General features: G+C 39.1%; 1 protein-coding gene across 4 annotated transcripts in view; it reads left to right on the forward strand.

The window, feature by feature from the left end:
- Positions 1 to 15,577, forward strand: part of DIPK1A (divergent protein kinase domain 1A) — a 39,973-nt gene extending 24,396 nt beyond the window's left edge. For all 4 annotated transcript variants that reach the window (XM_074961327.1, XM_074961326.1, XM_074961329.1 and 1 more), the window contains 4 exons: positions 4,720 to 4,854; positions 6,213 to 6,320; positions 8,291 to 8,467; positions 12,605 to 15,577. In XM_074961327.1, the coding sequence (XP_074817428.1) occupies positions 4,735 to 4,854; positions 6,213 to 6,320; positions 8,291 to 8,467; positions 12,605 to 13,417 (1,218 nt within the window). In that variant the 5' untranslated portion in view covers positions 4,720 to 4,734 and the 3' untranslated portion in view covers positions 13,418 to 15,577. The remainder of the gene's footprint in view (positions 1 to 4,719; positions 4,855 to 6,212; positions 6,321 to 8,290; positions 8,468 to 12,604) is intronic.
- Positions 15,578 to 17,951: the final 2,374 nt, after the last annotated feature.

The following is a 17,951-nucleotide window of genomic DNA, read 5'->3' on the forward strand; positions in this document are numbered from 1 at the left end:
GATTATGGGATGTTGCTGGAGGCCAATCATAGCACAGTAATGCAACACGCCATCCACCCTGACACCCCAGTGCTTCAGCCCAGGAGCAGAAAGCTCTATATTTCTCATGGAGGTGGATTTCCAGGGGTGCTCCAGCTACCGAGTCCAGGCGCTCCAAGTGCCTTGCCAGTGTGGAGTTAGGCTGCCTGGGGATGATTTAATGTGCTCTAACTTGCAAGTGTAGACAAGGCTCCAGTCTCTTGCTTCTCTTATGTTTCTCTGAAGCATATACATACTCTCTTTTACCCAAACAATACTCAGCAAAGCCCCTCCACCTAACAGTCCGAGTTCTGGGCATACTCACTATGCCTTGTTGTAGGCGGGTCTCCTTAATTGTCTCTCATAGCTATTTTAAATGAAAGGTGTGTTCATACCCATCAGTGTCAATGAGACTTAATCTAACCCATAACAACATCTTCATAATGTTTGGTATTATTCGTTCTTATGGATAGGGTGACCATATTTCCCTATGCTGAATATGGGACACCTGGTAAAATTACTCGTATTCAAGAGAGTTCAACCGCAATCAATCAGAACTATGCAGTACAAATGTTCAAATTGACATCCCTGTTGAAAAGAAATATGGCATCATTGAATTCTTTTTATTTACCTTCTTATCTTTAAGGCTTTAGGGCTCACAGCGGGAGAGCGCATGCGCACACACGCGCTCACAGAGAGAGAGAGCGAGAGAGAGTGCTGTGTGAGAGAGGTGTACAGGACTGACCTACTGTCCCCTCCCTGCCCTCCATGCCTTTCTGGGCCCTGCTGGGAAGGGACAGGAGCAGCTCCCATCCCTTCCTGCCCGCACAGTGTCAAAAGGCAGCTAACACCTCCTCTTGGCTGCCACCTCCTGTCTGTCTGCCCCTCCTCGCCCTCCCCCAGCTACAGCGCAGGCAGGAAGGGATTAAGCCCTAAGGCTGCACTGTGCACCAGGGAACCTGACTGCAGGGACTTCAGCAAACCCGGCCAGAGAGGTGGCTCAGCAGCAGAGGGTGCCTAGGGGACCGAGAAGCCCCATGGTCCCTGGGGGTAGGACCCAGGGCGGGAGGGGGCAGGTGAAGAGGGTGCTAAGCCCCTGTCTTGGGGGCTGCTGTGGAGCCTGCAGGGTCAGGGTGTGAACAGACTGGAAATCACTCCCCCCCCCCCCCCCGCCACTCCAGAGCTTAGCTGAGGGGCAGAGAGGCTACCTTGTGCCAGCGCTGTGCGGGGCTTTGACTCCTCCTAGTCAGCTCCCCGGGCCAGAGGGTCTTGGGCTTGCCTGGGGCACTGGCCCAGGCAGAGGCAGTGATGGAAGGAAGGAGCCTGCCAGTAAACTGAGCACTCTGACCCGGGGCTGGTTCTCCACACAGCACTGGGAGCAGGATGTGACCTGGCCGGAGGGATATGGAGGAACAGTGGGGGGGAGGGAGGGGACAGAGAGAGTGAGTGAGAAGGGGCAAAGCAGGGAGTGGACAGTGAGAGGGGGAGCACATAAATGGTGGACAGTAGAGGTGACACATAACCAGCCACTGCCTAGTGCCTGCCCGCACTCACCGGCTGCCACAGCATACAGCCAATGCTGGCTGGAAATGGGACAGGGAGCAAGGCCCTGCTGGCTGAGAGCTGGCACGCAGCAGGGGCTGCACTGACAGACAAGCAGGGGGAGCGGCCGGCCCTGCACGCTATGCCTTTGCCCTGCCACCAGCCTTGCACTCCTGTCCTCGACCACTGGACCCTCCATTCACCGCTGGTGGGCGAGTAGCTGGTGAGCAGGGATCCAGCCAGAAGCAGGACCTGCCAGTATTGATGAGGGGGAGGGAAACAAAATATGGGACAATTTGTCCATTTTTAAGAAAAAGTCAGGATACCTGTAGAAGGGCTTAAATATGGGTCTGTTCCTCTAAAAAACAGGATGTCTGGTCACCCTACCTATGGACTTTGTTCAGAGGCAAAACTGTTAACTACATTGATATTTAAATTGTTCTCATTGGTCTTCAGAGCTAACACACAATTGAGATGAAAAGGAGCAGTATGCACTCAGTATGTACTGAGTTTGTGGACTCAGGCAGACTTCACTTCATTGGTTTACACTATGTTCACGTTCTGAAGGTTTTCTTCACAACTGTAAGGGTTAGAGACTTAGGTGTGTGGTAAAAATTAAAATCTTAGATTTGGAGGGGAAAATAGCAGCCACCACAGAAAAGTACCTGGTAACACTTACCTTTGCAGAGGCATAAATGAATGTAGGAACAGAGAAAAATAGTTTTTGTTTCTGGTCTAAATGCTGCCACAGAATATCTCCTACCTTGGTCACTATTCTGACCATGCTTAGTTCCTCTTCAAGTTCCCATCACACCAGAGCCAGAATAAGGCACTACAGGCCTTTGCCCAGGGTCCCAATTTCTAGAGTTGTGATAAGATCATCTTTAATTTTTCATAGATTAGAAAAGGAAATAAAGCTTTCCTGTTTTTTCTACTCCCACTGGTTTTTGAATGAACTAGTCATTGAACTGAACAGCACTGAATAAATTGAAATGAAGACAATATTTTGTCTGCCTTTGAGGAAGAGGCTACTTCTGTTAAAAGCTGGTTTAGCACTGCTGCAAACTCTTGTTGCATGTGCGTACCCACTGACTTCTACCAGTTCAGTAGTTTGGCTTTCTCTAATACCTCAGTAGCAAACGTGTACTACTTTAATTTAAATTATTTTAATAGATTATAATAAGTTTAGGCCTTAACTTAGGTTGTTATAATTTCTAATTTAATTTTAAATGGGTTCATATTAAAAGAAAAGTATTTAATTTAAATTAAAAATCCATTTTAAATTTAAAAAAAATTATTAAAAAAATCATTGATTTTTATCCACCCTGTTTCTAGATCTTACAGTTGAAGAAAAGCTTATAAATGTGACTTGAGTGCAACTGATGACTGCCTGCATATTCAGACAGCCTGAAACAATAACTTCAAGAGGTGTGAACTGACAAATGATAATAAATAGACACAAGAAAAACACACAAAAAGCGCACCCTAAGCCAAAACTATAAAACAAATAAGACACATGCTACTCCACCACTCATTCATATTGCTTTGGGTTGCATCCCATCCATTGTCTATGTATGCTCTATTTAGAATAGGAGGTTCTTGGTGAAAGAATCTTCCTTTTTATACTTGTTTCCAAGTGTCTAGCAAGTTGAAATAAAACTAAATAGAGCACTAATTAGAAGATATCTGGAAAACAAAACTAATATGTCATGGCAATTTTTATTTTCCTTCAAGAAAAAGTGTTGGAATATAATTATGAAAGCTAATGATCTTTAAAGTAAAATCAGTACTAAAAGCAGAGGGTTGGGTTTTTTTTGAATGTTTATTTTTTTTAAAAAAAAAGATAATCTACTTTGTTTAGACTTCCAGCAAATTCTGTCTTTATTCTCCTTTGTAAGATCACTTTTTAGAGTGAAGTATGTTATGCTAAGATGCTTAAACAATTTTGTATATTCTCTTTGAGTGGTTTAATTTAAAGACACTATCATTTACAGCAATCAATATTACAGAGCTCTCTCTCCTGGAATTGCTATCTCCAGCTGAAACTGGTATTCATATTTGGTGTAAGTGGACCTTTAAAGGCCTCTGGTTGTGATTTAAGAACAAGAACCTTCAGAAACAAAATCTCTTATGTACTTTACTACCTCTCATGTCCATGCTTTTGCTTTCCCATCTCTCCTTTCCTTACATGCCTGCCAAGTCTCACTGTTTTGCTATACAAAGCACAGATTTCATGTGGCTGAAGAAGAATAAACAGGCATTTTAACATTTACGTAATCTGAATACTCACTCTTTATGTTGCCAAGACTGGTCTCTGCTGTTCTGTTCTCTCCTACACTTTGTTGTTCCTGAGAGCAAAATCAGATCATGAGCACTCCAGATTGTCAGGAAGAAAAAACTAAATGGCCAAATGGCCAGATCAGCATCTCCCTGCTTGTTTGTTTTTTTTAAGCCAGACAGCAGCAACCCACCCTCAAACATTAAAAATCCAAACAACCTTCCTTTGTCCAAAGGGATAACATGTAGTTGATGAGGTGGAAGCAGACAGGAAATAAAAATATGGCAATGTAGAAGACCGTTGGAGATCAGAATAGTACATGGAACTTTCCATCACCTTCCTTTGAATGCATCTGTTTATCCACATAATGGAAAGTGTTCAAACACATGGGAATTACTTCCTTCTACACACACCCCGACCCGCATATACTGATGATTTCATATTTATTTTTAATCTGGATTAGGTTATATCTTTCATTAGTTTCTGCTCTGTTGGGACTGATTTTCCAGAAGTAGCACTTCTAAGTGACTGACAATAAATGCTTCTTCCAGGTGGACTGGCATAGGTAGAAATAGTAGAAATTTGGCAGTTTCAAATTTTTTACTATTTGGTAAACTTTTACCAACCCTCCCTTTTGGTCTCATTTTTCCAGTTTCTATTATCAGAGTCCTTCTTTTTCCCCTACAGTTGGTATCCAACACTGGTTCTGTTTGATGCTGGAACTTAGTGTTCTAAAAGGTTACAACACATTAATAAAAAAGATGACTGGATTTTATATAGAGTTTTTGTAAAGACTGAATGGCAGATCATGTTAGGACAATGGAAGCAGTTCAGTCTATTCCTGAATTAATTACCTTTATGTTTTTCTTTTATATCTTCAGGTTCGCTTCTCATATATGCGAATGAAGTATCTCTTCATCTCTTGGTTAGCAGTATTTATTGGCAGTTGGATTATATATGTTCAGTACTCCACTTACACAGAGTTATGCAGAGGTCATGATTGTAAGAAAATAATAGTAAGTATATTTGTATGTCTTGTTTGTTAAACTTTTTTATCATCCATGAATCTACTTTTGAATTATTCAGTAGTTACCATCAAAAGTAATATTTACTACATTATGCAAATACAATAATCCTAATTTCAGTTACCTACAGCTAAAACCAATTATTTTTGTACTTTATTTTCTCATTGATTAAATGGCTCAGTGGTAAACCGCCAGGTGATCAAATTCACTTTGTGACAGTTTTGTTGTGGGAGACTCAATCATAATTGACATACTAATTTTAACTTAGTGATTCCCCCTGCCTTTGTTTAACTCCTTCTGATGAGTTAAAAATGATGCATGCTACCAGAGTACCCACAAGACACTCAGGTGGAATCTCACTCTTATAAGAGAGGAGCAGCTGGCAGTGTGTTCTCCACAGGGGCCCTGTAGATTTGAAACTTTCTCCTGCACAGTCCAAAATAATTTTAATTTATTGGCTTTTTAGACCATGTTGTTTTCCCTGGCTGCGAGGGATCGGAAGGATGTTGGTGAAAGATTGTAAAGATCTTAAATATGTTTTTGGTTGCTGGGCTATTATACCTTTAATTATTGGTCAAAGGAGAGTTGCTAGAATAATCTAATCTTATACTTGTATTTTTAAAATGTGTCAGAGTACCTACAGCAAAGCATAGACATCCTTTTTTACTGAAAGAATGTATAGATTAAAAGAAATAATACTATGAACTCAATGGCAGGCTGTTCCTTTTTCTATTCTTTCAGAATGGTGAAATCTGAGGATTCCATGTGGCAGTAGAGATACACATTAGCAGACCCCTATGTAAAAGTAGAGATACATGTTTAGCAGATGCCTTAACAAGTTAACAGCAGTCATTGTACTTCTTACATTCTCCGTCTCTCCCCCTCCCACCCCCCCAATAGGCATCTTTTGGCACCATATAGCATGTAGTTTTGTTTTTGTTTCATGTTTTCGATAGGTCTCTTCTGATTGAGAGTAAAAGCTCTCTGTCTGTCTCCCAGTTTGAATCATTTACCCAATAAGGCCCTGATCTTGCAAACTGCTCCATGCAGGTAGACCCCTGGGCCTGCACAGAGCCCCATTAGCTTCAACATTCTGTTGTATTGTATTCTATTCTATATAGGGTCTCTGTGCAGATGCAGGGGGTTCACCTCTGCAGAGCAACTTGCAGAATTGGGGTGTATCTGAATATATTTTTTTTTTTGTACCCCAGACACACTACAGAGTTTGTACAGCTTTTTTCTCATTTTACTGGACAAAAGCATAGATATTGGAAAAGCCAACAGGTGTATTGTTTCCTCTTTCTGTTCTTCAGTTCTTTCTAGAAACTATTTTTCCCTTTGTCTTCCAGTGTGATAAATATAAGACTGGAGTTATTGATGGATCAGCTTGTAGTAGTCTTTGTGCTAAAGAAACTCTGTATTTTGGAAAATGTTTGTCAACAAAACCCAATAACCAGGTATGACTTTATTTATATGAGCTAATCATATGATTCTTTATCTAAGTCAGGTTTGGGGTTTGTTTTTTGTAGAATATTAAACAGGTCTTATGTAAAATGACTTGACTTCAGTTAAATTTTACTTATTTAAGTTTTGCTCACTGAGATATTCAAGGGATGAGAATTTTAAACTAGGGATCCTGTTGGCACAGCACTTATAATCCCATTCTAAAAGTGAGAAATCTGAGCTGTCAACCAATATAGAACACTATCTTAGAAACAGCAGACAACAATTCAGAATAATGTTTGATTCCATTTTACAAGGATAATACTTGTCTGAATTTTGTATTTAATTCACATTTCTATTTCCATGAAATAGGATGTTTGCCACTCAATCATTTTTAACTCTAGGCATTTTAAATCCAATATGCTCGGTTCAGCAAATCTGTGATAAATTGGGTGGTGGGGGAAATGAGGACTGTGATTTAGGTAAATACTACAGTCCAATAAATGTATAGATTTGGTATTTCTCAGTGTATTTGATGATTTGGCATATCATATTATACAGATGTATATGCATGCTTTAAGTAGTACTGTGTAACTCTCTACTTCTCTAATTTTACAAATGCCACTTTTAAAATGCTGAAACTTTAAATGTACAGTAAACCTATACTTGATGTGGACCCTGCACTAGAGCAGCTATGAAATCCCATTTCATAATCCCAGCTATCCTATTTCATAGTCCCAACTATACATATCAAATGATAGGGTCTAAATTAGCTTTTACCACTCAAAAAAGAGATCTTGGAGACATTGTGGATAGTTCTCTGAAAATACCCACTCAATATGGAGCGGCAGTAAAAAAGTGAACAGAATGCTGGGAATAATTAAGAAAGGGATAGATAATAGGACAGAAAATATCATGTTGCCTCTATGTAAATCTGTGGTATGCCCACATCTTGAATACTGGGTGCAGATGTGATCGCCCCATCTCAAAAAAGATATATTGGAATTGGAAAAGGTTCAGAAAAGGGCAACAAAAATTATTAGGGGTATGGAACGGCCTCTCTGAGGAGAGATTAATAAGACTGGGACTTCTCATCTTGGAAAAGAGATGGCTAAGGGGAGATATGATTGAGGTCTATAAAATCATGACTGGTGTAGAGAAAGTAGATAGGGAAGTGTATTGTTTACTACTTCTCATAACACAAGAACTAGGGGTCACCAAATGAAATTAATAGGTAGCAAGTTTAAAACAAATAAAAGGAAGTATTTCTTCACAGAACGCACAGTCAACCTGTGGAACTCCTTGCCAGAGGATGTTGTGAAGGCCAAGACCATAATAAGGTTCAAAAAAGAACTAGATAAATTCATGGAGGATAGGTCCATCAATGGCTATTGGGCAGGAATGGTGTCCCTAACCTCTGTTTGCCAGAAGCTGGGGATGAGTGACAGGGGATGGATCACTTGATTACCTGTTCTGTTCATTCCCTCTGGGGCACCTGGCACTGGCCACTGTCGGAAGACAGGATACTGGGCTAGATGGACTTTTGGTCTGACCCAGTAGGGCCATTCTTATGTTCATTACACGGTCACTTCCAAAATTGCAGACACTCCAGATCCATTAAAGGTTTTGACAGAGTGCCTGTGTTCTGGTACAGTGTGCTTCCTCTCTCCCATCTTGCACCACCAAACCAAAATAAATGCCTCTTATCAGCCTTAATGGAGAAGGTGCTGATGCCATTGTATAAAGCACACTTTTATGGAGCATGGGCCTGTTGCTCTTTAAAATTGTATTTGGATGCAGTGGTCTCTCTCTTAAATATGTTTTAAAGTGGCACAGTGTACAGGGAGCTGCCACTACCAGTCTGAAAGCTGGTTCCTTGCAGTTTCAATGAGCAAACCCAGCATTCTGACTCAGGACAGTAGAAAACAGGAGAGCTTTTGAGGAAAATTTTATGTAACTATCTCATTGTCTTTTTTCTGCATAGATGTATTTAGGAATCTGGGGTAATCTACAAGGTGTTATAAAATGCCAGATGGAAGAAACTATTCATCTTGATCTTGGAACTGAACCAGAACCAAGAAAAGAAATAGTTCTGTTTGATAAACCAACTAGAGGAACTACTGTTCAGAAATTCAAAGAAATGGTATATGGTCTTTTAAAAGTAAGTATATGTCAAAGAAGAGAAAATGAGCATAGATGCTGATTCTCACCACATTTATTCATTTATTTATTTATTTTTTGCCTGATTCTCTTTTGTCTGTTTGTTTGTTTTCAGCAGGAAGAGTACACAAATTAAATGTAAGGTCAAAACCTACTAAGCTACAATTCCAGTTAGGTTAGGGATGACCTTTTATTTTAGCCTTGAGAACAATTTTCATATTTGTTCACTTTAAGAACCTACTGTGATTGTGGAAAAACTCAGTTATGTTATAGGCTACAGTGGTTGCTGGTGAGTAGATCATATGAGCATGAAAAATTTCTGACCCAGAGTTACATGTTAGAGACAATCATGAGTAATTTAAAAGAAAAACAAAAATAGAGGGGTTGGGGTGGCATGATAATTATTGGAATGGAAGCCAGCATGCAACTTTTACATGTTTAAGGCTACAACCTGTTTTTGGCCCTTAAAATCTTAAACTACTGTTTGGAACTGTGTTGTAGCCTGGTCCCATGACATGGTTGTATTTATAATGCTAGTGGTATCCCGAAGGCCCTATTCATACTGGGATTGAATCCTCTAGAACTCTGCTAGCATCAGTTTTGCTAACAATTGTGACCAGAGAAATAGGTATCTCTTCCTCTGCATTTTTTTTCTGCACCATACTAAAAACTATTCCTATCCTACTAAGTAGTTTGCAGCTGAGTTTTCCCAATATAGAAGTATTGATCTAAGGATATGTTTACACTGAGGGTTTTCTGAACTTCTCCCTCCATTACTCTAATACAGACTAACATGGCTGCTTCTCTGAAACCTGTCATTATGTCTATCAGTAACTATCATTATGTAACTCCAGTAGTAATAGCAACTGTGCCAGTGTGAGTTTAAAAACCAAACAGAAAATCTGACAACTGATCTGCAGGTGTCACTTACCCCTGCTCAAAGCAGGTCTATGCAACATGATGGTAAGAATGTTGGTGACGGGTTTACACTAGTGGTTTCCCCTATAATTAACATTGGTGGAGCTGTAAAGATGCTAGAGTAATTGCAGGACAATATCAGAAAATGTTCTGTGTAGATAAGGCTTTGAAAAAATGTCCTGTCTTTACTGGTCATAGATGTGTGTAGCACAGTTCTGAGTCCAGAAGAGACAGGACTTCCCTATTCAAAAGCGCAGCAGTCCTGCTGGTTTGTTAAACCAGTGAAATGAAAGTTATTATAGTAAGTGACAGAAGACAGAACTAAGTATGAAAATACATTTATTAGTATAGGAGTAGTACTAAGATATTAAACACATATTTATGACTCGTTAGAAATTACTGTATTCCTTGTTGTAATCTCTTGTCACTATTGCAAGATGCAAGCTTTAATCAGCTGAATCATAGTAAAAGAAGCTCTGTTTATTATGAAATGTTGTTTGAACACAAAACTTTTATAGCAAAAGAACCACAAAATGTTTTTATTACAAGTAGGGTTGTCAAACGATTAAAAAAAATAATCATGATTAATCGCACTGTTAAACAGTAATAGTATACCATTTATTTAAATATCTTTGGACGTTCTCTACATTTTCAAATATAGTGATTTCAATTACAACACAGAATACAAAGTGTACAGTGCTTACTTTATATTTATTTTTGATTACAAATATTTTCACTGTAAAAACCAAAAGAAATGGTATATTAAAATTCACCTAATACAAGTATTGTAGTGCAATCTCTATATAATGAAAGTAGAACTTACAAATGGAGAATTATTTACAAAAAATAACTGTATTCAAAAATAAAACAATGTAAAACTTTAGAATCTACAAGTCCACTCAGTCCTACTTCAGCCAATTGCTCAGACAACAAAGTTTGGTTACAATGCTGCCCACATCTTATTTACAATGTCACCTGAAAGTGAGAACAGGCGTTTGCATGGCACTGTTGTAGCCGGCATCGCAAGATATTTACATGCCAGATGCGCTAAAGATTCATATGTCCCTTCATGCTTCAACCACCATTCCAGAAGACATGCGTCCATGCTGAAGACGGGTTCTGCTCAATAATGTTCCAAAGCAGAGCGGACCAATGCATGTTCATTTTCATCATCTGAGTCAGATGCCACCAGCAGAAGGTTGATTTTCTTTTTTTGGTGGTTCAGACTCGGTAGTTTGTGCATTGGAGTGTTGCTCTTTTTTAGACCTCTGAAAGCATGCTGCACACTTCACCCCTCTCCAGATTTTGGAAGGCACTTCAGATTTTTAAACCTTGGGTCTAGTGCTGTATATATCCTTAGAAATCTCACATTGGTATCTTCTTTGCGTTTTGTCAAATCTACTGTGAAATTGTTCTTAAAATGAACATGTGCTGGGTCATCATTTGAGACTGCTATAACATGAAATATATGGCAGAATGTGGGTAGAACAGAACAGGAGACATACAGTTCTCCCCCAAGCAATTCAGTCACAAATTTAATTCGTGCATTTTTTTTTTTTTAAATGAGCATCATCGGCATGGAAGCATGTCCTCTGGAATGGTGGCCGAAGCGTGACGGGGAACATATGAATGTTTAGCATATCTGGCACTGTAAAGGTTCGGACTCAGCCGGTGGTGCCTCCTGCTGGTAGTCGTCGGGAATTAGCTCACCAGCTGTCAGAGCGCCCTCTGCAGGCCGGTGATCCGCCTTCCCGCCGGCCCCCCTCTCTCCCAGGACCCAGTGCCCCTTTCTCTGCGGTGCTGCCCCCCTGGCAGTACCCCCACACTCTCAGGTTCTGGGTCTCCCCACCCAGGGGAATCCCCAACCTCTAACCCCACCTCGCCTCAGTCTGGGCTACTGCTAGTCCCCACTTAGCCCCCGTTCTCTGGAGCCCCCGTTCTCTGCAGTGTAAGTGCTACTCATCATAGGCAAGGGGGGTTTAGATCTGCTGCCTCTGCCTACTTATGGGCTGCCCCTCTGCAACCCTACATCTGGTCGGCCTGTAGTCAGGCCTGCAGCCTGAGGCTTTCCAGGCTGGAGCTCCCAGCTCTTCTGGCCCTTCCCCAGCCCTGCTCCAATCTGAGTGTCCTGCTCGGCACCTTGCAACCAGGCCCTTCTCCCTCTACAGGTAGTGGGAGACTGACTAAGCTCCTGGCTCGCAGCCTCTTCTAGGGGCCAGCTGGACCTGATTGAGCTGGCCACAGCTGCTCCCTTAATCAGCCTGGGCTTTTCCCCACAGCCCCAGCCCTCTCCCAGGGCTGGCCTCAGACTTGTCAGGGCCGGAGCGGGTAACCACCCCACTACAGGCACGTAAATACCTTGCAAATGCTGGCTACAAATGTGCCATGCAAACACCTGTTCTCACTTTCAGGTAACATTGTAAATCAGAAGCCGTCAGCAGTATCTCCCATAAATGTAAACAAACTTATTTGTCTTAGCAATTGGCTGAACAAGAAGTAGGACTGAGTGGACTTGTAAAACTTTAGAGCCTACATTGTTTTGTTTTTGAGTCCAGTTATGTAACCAAAAAAAATCCACATTTGTAAGTTACACTTTCACGATAAAGAGATTGCACTACAGTACTTGTATGAGGTGAATTGAAAGATAGTATTTCTTTTATCATTTTTACAATGTAAATATTTGTAATAAAAAATAATATAAAGTAAGCACCTTACACTTTGTATTCTATGTTGTAATAGAAATCAATATGTTTGAAAATGTAGAAAAACATCCAAAATATTTAATAAATTTCAATTGGTATTCTACTGTTTAACAGTGGAATTAATCGCAATTAATTTTTTTTAGTTAATTGAGTGAATTAACTGCGATTAATCGACAGTTCTAATTACAAGATACCTAACATAATTTATTAAAGACTCTTACTGAGGATAAGGTGCGAATTTTTAGGACTTTAGAAAAGGAAGAAAACACATACTTTCAGTGCAGCATACACATGAAAGGAACACTCAGTATAGTCCCAAAAAGCACTGTGTATGTATCATGTAGTGAAACCAGAAAAATCAGAGCATGACCATAGACACTGCTGTAGGTTCCACATGCAGCTGAGTAGAATGGGTAAAATACTTCACCGAATATAAAAACACAGGACACATAACCAGTTTAATAGTTTTTAGAAAAAAAAAGTATAAAGAATTAAATATATATATTTGTTTTTTCTAGAGAAAGGTGGGTGAACAGGGAAATCTTTCTGAACTGGTTAATCTCATCCTGTCAGTTGCTGATGGAAACAAAGATGGTCGAGTTTCCTTACCAGAAGCAAAGTCGGCATGGGCTCTTCTGCAGCTAAATGAGTTTCTACTTATGGTGATCCTCCAGGATAAAGAACACACCCCAAAATTGATGGGGTTTTGTGGCGATCTCTATGTGATGGAAAGAGTTGAATATACCTCTCTCTATGGAATAAGCCTTCCATGGATCTTAGAACTTTTCATTCCCTCTAGTTTCAGAAGAAGCATGGACCAGTGGTTTACTCCATCATGGCCTAGAAAGGCAAAAATTGCTATAGGGCTTTTAGAATTTGTGGAAGACATTTTTCATGGACCTTATGGGAATTTTCTTATGTGTGATACCAGTGCCAAAAACTTGGGTTATAATGATAAATATGACTTGAAAATGGTGGACATGAGAAAAATTGTGCCAGAAATTAATTTGAAGGAATTAATTAAAGATCGTCACTGTGAGTCGGACTTGGACTGTGTTTATGGTACAGACTGTAGAACTCTATGCGACCAAAGTAAAATGAAATGTACCACAGAAATAATTCAGCCCAACTTGGCAAAAGTATGCCAGTTACTAAAAGACTATCTGCTTTGCGGTGCTCCGTCAGAAATACGTGAAGAGTTAGAGAAACAACTGTATTCTTGTATTGCCCTTAAAGTCACAGCAAACCAGATGGAAATGGAACATTCTTTAATACTAAACAACTTAAAAACTTTATTGTGGAAGAAAATATCCCATACAAATGATTCTTAGTATCTTTAACCACAGAAGAAAACATTGTTGCCACTATAGGAGATTTACCACTTTTTATCAAATGCATCTTTGGCATTTTTAAAATATTTCTTCTTAGCTCAGAATTCATTAACTTTCCTAACTCTTACTCCAGCAAACACTAGTATTACAGTGCTTCTCAGAGAGAGAATGTGCCACTTAATGAATTGTCTGGCAGAAGTTACAAGAGCCTTGTGGTTAGAATGCTCCATCATGGAAATAAAAAACCATGTGCTTGCCCTCCCCTTGCACTTTGGCAGAAGACCCTAAATTGGGGTCTCCTGCTGTCAATATTCACTGTGCTACCATATTGACTAATTTAACTTTTTTTTTTAATGCTGTGACTAGCATCATTCATTTGTAAATATCCACTGAGAATTATTTTTTTCCAAGTAGTGTTACAAATGCTAGCCAAAAGACCCACCACTATCACTAATGTGCTTGAGTCCAAGAGACTCTTTTGAATGAAGTGAACATTTTGAGGATGAAGTTTACTAATAACTTAGCATGGCAGAATTTGCACAATGGAAAATTTTTAAATTGCTAAACTCAGTGTGACAATTAAAATTTATTCCACAAAACGGGGTATTTTAGTATGAGAGATTTTTAGTTAGATTTTGTTTGTATACACTTTTTTACCTCATACTTACATATATATTGAATGTTACTACATTAGCTGAAGGTTCTTAATTAAACGTCCTGGTACAACATGCCATGTTGGAAGCTAAGATTTTAAAATATGTGTTAAAAAGTCGCATATACTAGAGCAACAATATACCGTTACACAATGGGGAAATAGAGAAGCTACGAAGCCTGAGTCTTGAAATGTCAGTAAGATATAAGGAAAGTTAAGCAGTAGCCAGTTTTGAAGGCAGGGATTTTGTGGACTAGGTGATTCTAAAAAGGTCAGGAGTTAAAGAACTTTAATAGTTTTGGTAGCTGCAGTGTGGTAGCCTTTATAATGGAGATCCTCATAGTAAAGGTTTAGAGTCCTTAGTTTGACTTAAGTGAAGTATCTAAAACTACATTTCTAACACTGATCTAGTCTAAAAGTTTGATTTTGTAGCTAAGGCTGTGTGGCAAGATCAGTCTTGCATTTACTCTTTCCTGGTTTACTTTAAGAAATGTCTAAATAAGAGCTAGGCCTAAGCCACAGGATCGAATCTAGAGCCTGATCTGGATTTCCCTAAACTTTGGAGGTGTTCATATATGGAGTTTTTTGTTTCTATTTGGGCCCATCTTTACCCTAAGCATTAAATCAATAATTAGTTTATTATTGGAAATATTCTCCTTAGCATGTTCTTGTTTAAATTTTTACAGGGTGCTAGGTTTATTCTCTGCAGCTCTGAAGCAATGAGTGAATACTAGACTTGGATCATGAGGGAAATAACTTGTGATCTCATCTTAACTCCCATTTGTCCACATTCCACACAGTTCTTGACTTTGCTCAGGAGTGGCTCAAGTCACAAATGAGACTTTGCAAATCTCTGTGTATGTAAAGCACTTGTGAACACTGCTTGGTATTCATCCATTACTAACCCTTTGTACGCACTTAATTCAATTCTACCTTTTGTTCAAGGGAGATGAGGAAAAAAACTTTTATTTAAAAAGTATTATTTAAAGTGTGTTAATTCTTTTTACTACTTTGCAGGTCTTTTGTGTTAAACACGCTTCTTAAATTATTATTAGTATCTGGATTCAACAAAATTCTTGTTCACGAAGGCATGTAACAAACAAACATACTTAGAGAAGGTAAAATCATCCATCGTCCTTCCGTGTATGCTGTGCGAAATATTAATTCTCTTGTTGTAGGTGTAGTTTTGCTTTTTTGTAAATATTCAGTTGTTTGACTCTTGCACAGTATCTAACATTCTGCTGTCTCCTTAAAATTGACTGATCTGCCCTCCAAGAGGAGGCGTTAATATATCTGCAACTAATAAAGAAACCAAACATTAAGTATATCATTTTCTTACCAGATAATCTGAATGTGAATCCTATTATGGCTATTATGCATTGAAACTATTGAACAAAATAGTGTGGATATTTTAAATGTTTTTTGGATAACTGGAAACTTGTCGACAATGCAGTTTATTGTACATTTTGATTGTTACTGCACCCGGAGCTTTCATTTAGAGTTTTGTTTACAATAAATCAAAGGAATCCTTTCCCTCTTTTACAGCAGTATTTATTTATAAATTAACACTAGGTGTCTGAAAAACTCTTAAAAGGAAAGCTTATCTTAAAATAACTTCAGATGTCCAGCTTCAATTTGATTCTTAATTTAAATTATAGAAAAGGAGCAAGTCACGTAACTGAACCCCAGTGAAACGTTTCGACTGAATACATATCTTGTTTGTCCATTGTCATTGGCAGAGAGAGTCAAATTAATGTAATCAAGGGATGACTAATTCAATTGAATTATTTAAAGTGTTTCAAGGGACTTGAGCTCTTAACTCAAATGTTTTGAAAATGTAAGCACTGTAGTAATCTATACTGATCATTTGTAAGATCAAGTATAAATTTCTATTGTGCCAACTAAATATTACAAAAAGCATCTGAAGCATTAGGTTATGGACTCTGCACTTGTTTAATTACCTTGGAATCAGTGGGACTAATGTGCCTAAAATTAGCATGTGCTTTTAAGTACTATTACAAATTCACTTTTCATTTTAAAAAAATGCTGTCTGAAACAGACTACTGGCAGATTAGTTTAGTCAACAACCCTGGGCACCTTTCTCCCACTTAATCTTTTACTGGAAATAGTGTAAATTTGTAACAAGTGAGAATAGAAAGCATTGCTGGATGCTTTTAACCCCTGCCCTTAGTTGGGGTAGCCAGTGGAATTGAGTTGCCTGCCAGTAGACCGTAATGTGTTACTCAGTTGTAGAATCATGCTCCGAGCTTTTGTTTAAAAAGTTCCAACTCTCATGATTGTGTAACAAAACCCAGTTTCTGTGTAAACCAGTGTAGCATCAGTGTAGCCAGCTCTAATCAAACTACCTGAGATCCCAAAAATCTGATACTAAAACCAAAAATATGGGGACCATGTAAATGAACTTAATACCAGGTGCTATATTAGTGATAGTCACATTTAATTATCACTAAAGCTGCTGACAAATTTAGGTCGAGCTTCTGCAGAGTACAGGACTTGTGCATCAGATTGGAAATTTATCCCAAGTCTCATTATGACGAGCAGTTACAGAGCAAACCATTATTTTTTTTCCCCTACAGGGAATAGTTCTGAGATGCTACAGCTCTTGTGTGATACACATTCACTATAAAACCCTAGACTGCTAGTGGAGGGAATGGTGGCACCTAATGGTAATGAAACTTTGTTTCAATAGTAGAGTTAGAGGGAGGTTCTTATTTTGAGTGGGTTTACAAAAACTACAGCAGTGCAAATACTTAAATCATGACATTTTACACCCCCTTCCCACTGTAGTTTAGAACTGTAATTTAACTAGTACCTTTCCTTTAGCAAGGTACAAGAGCAGTTCTTACATGTGTGTACAGAGAAATTTCCAGGTAACCTTGCAAGTTTTGAAATAACAGATTAGATTACATAATTTATAGTCAATTTAGTAGTTTGTTTAAAAACAGACTACACCAGTACCATTACTTCTCCCCACACACCCAACAGAGCCTCTAAAACTTTTTTTTTCTCCTTTGCAGTAAATTCACTTAACAATTGGATTCTTCCTTAATGAGCTCATTACTGCTTAATTTTAATTGGAAGACAATCCTGTTCAATAGTTTCCTAATTCCAGTAACAGTATGAAAAGTTAAAAGGCAAGAACAGATTAATGTAAGCAAGGTTTTAAAACATAGAATTAGCCTGTAGTAAGAGTGTGTGATTGGCAATACTAGTTTTTGGTTTTATTTAGTGTTCAACATCTTTCCTTCAATAGCAATTGCTCCAAATGAAACTGGATATTCCAAAGAACATTAGAGATTAAAATCAGCATTGGTAGGATAATTCATAACTCAAGGTATCCCACTGTTTCAATTATCTAGTTTTCATGTAGATTTTTTTTAAAAAAATATTCAATGAATCTTCTCATTGCACAGCAATAATGGCATTACTTTGTTGCTAATTAACTGGAAGAACTCTGCAAGAAAGCTCATACACTATCATTGCCACCAATATTCTTTTACATTTTCTTGGTACTGAGTGGGCTACCAAATCCACTGAACACTACATTTTTGTCCTTGAGCAAGTTTACACTTGCCCAAGGACAAAACTGAGGGTGGGATGTGCCAGCTAGGAGTCTCTGCAAGGGGTCTGTGTGCATCAAACTCCTCCAGCCAAGTGGTTTCCAACCCCCTCTGCCAAGAGCAACTTCCACATCTCTGGAAACCAACTGCCGGGCAGGGGTGTGATGCTTTGGCCTCCCTGAACTGGGCAGATACTGCAGAGCAGTTGCTAAAGGAGCTGTCCCACCACCTCCTCCCAGCCAGGTGTGGCCCCAAGAAGAGGAGGAGGAGGAGGGCTTTCATGCCATGGGACAGTGTCTCA

This window comes from Natator depressus, chromosome 8 (assembly GCF_965152275.1).
Source record: "Natator depressus isolate rNatDep1 chromosome 8, rNatDep2.hap1, whole genome shotgun sequence".
Taxonomy (NCBI): domain Eukaryota; kingdom Metazoa; phylum Chordata; order Testudines; family Cheloniidae; genus Natator; species Natator depressus.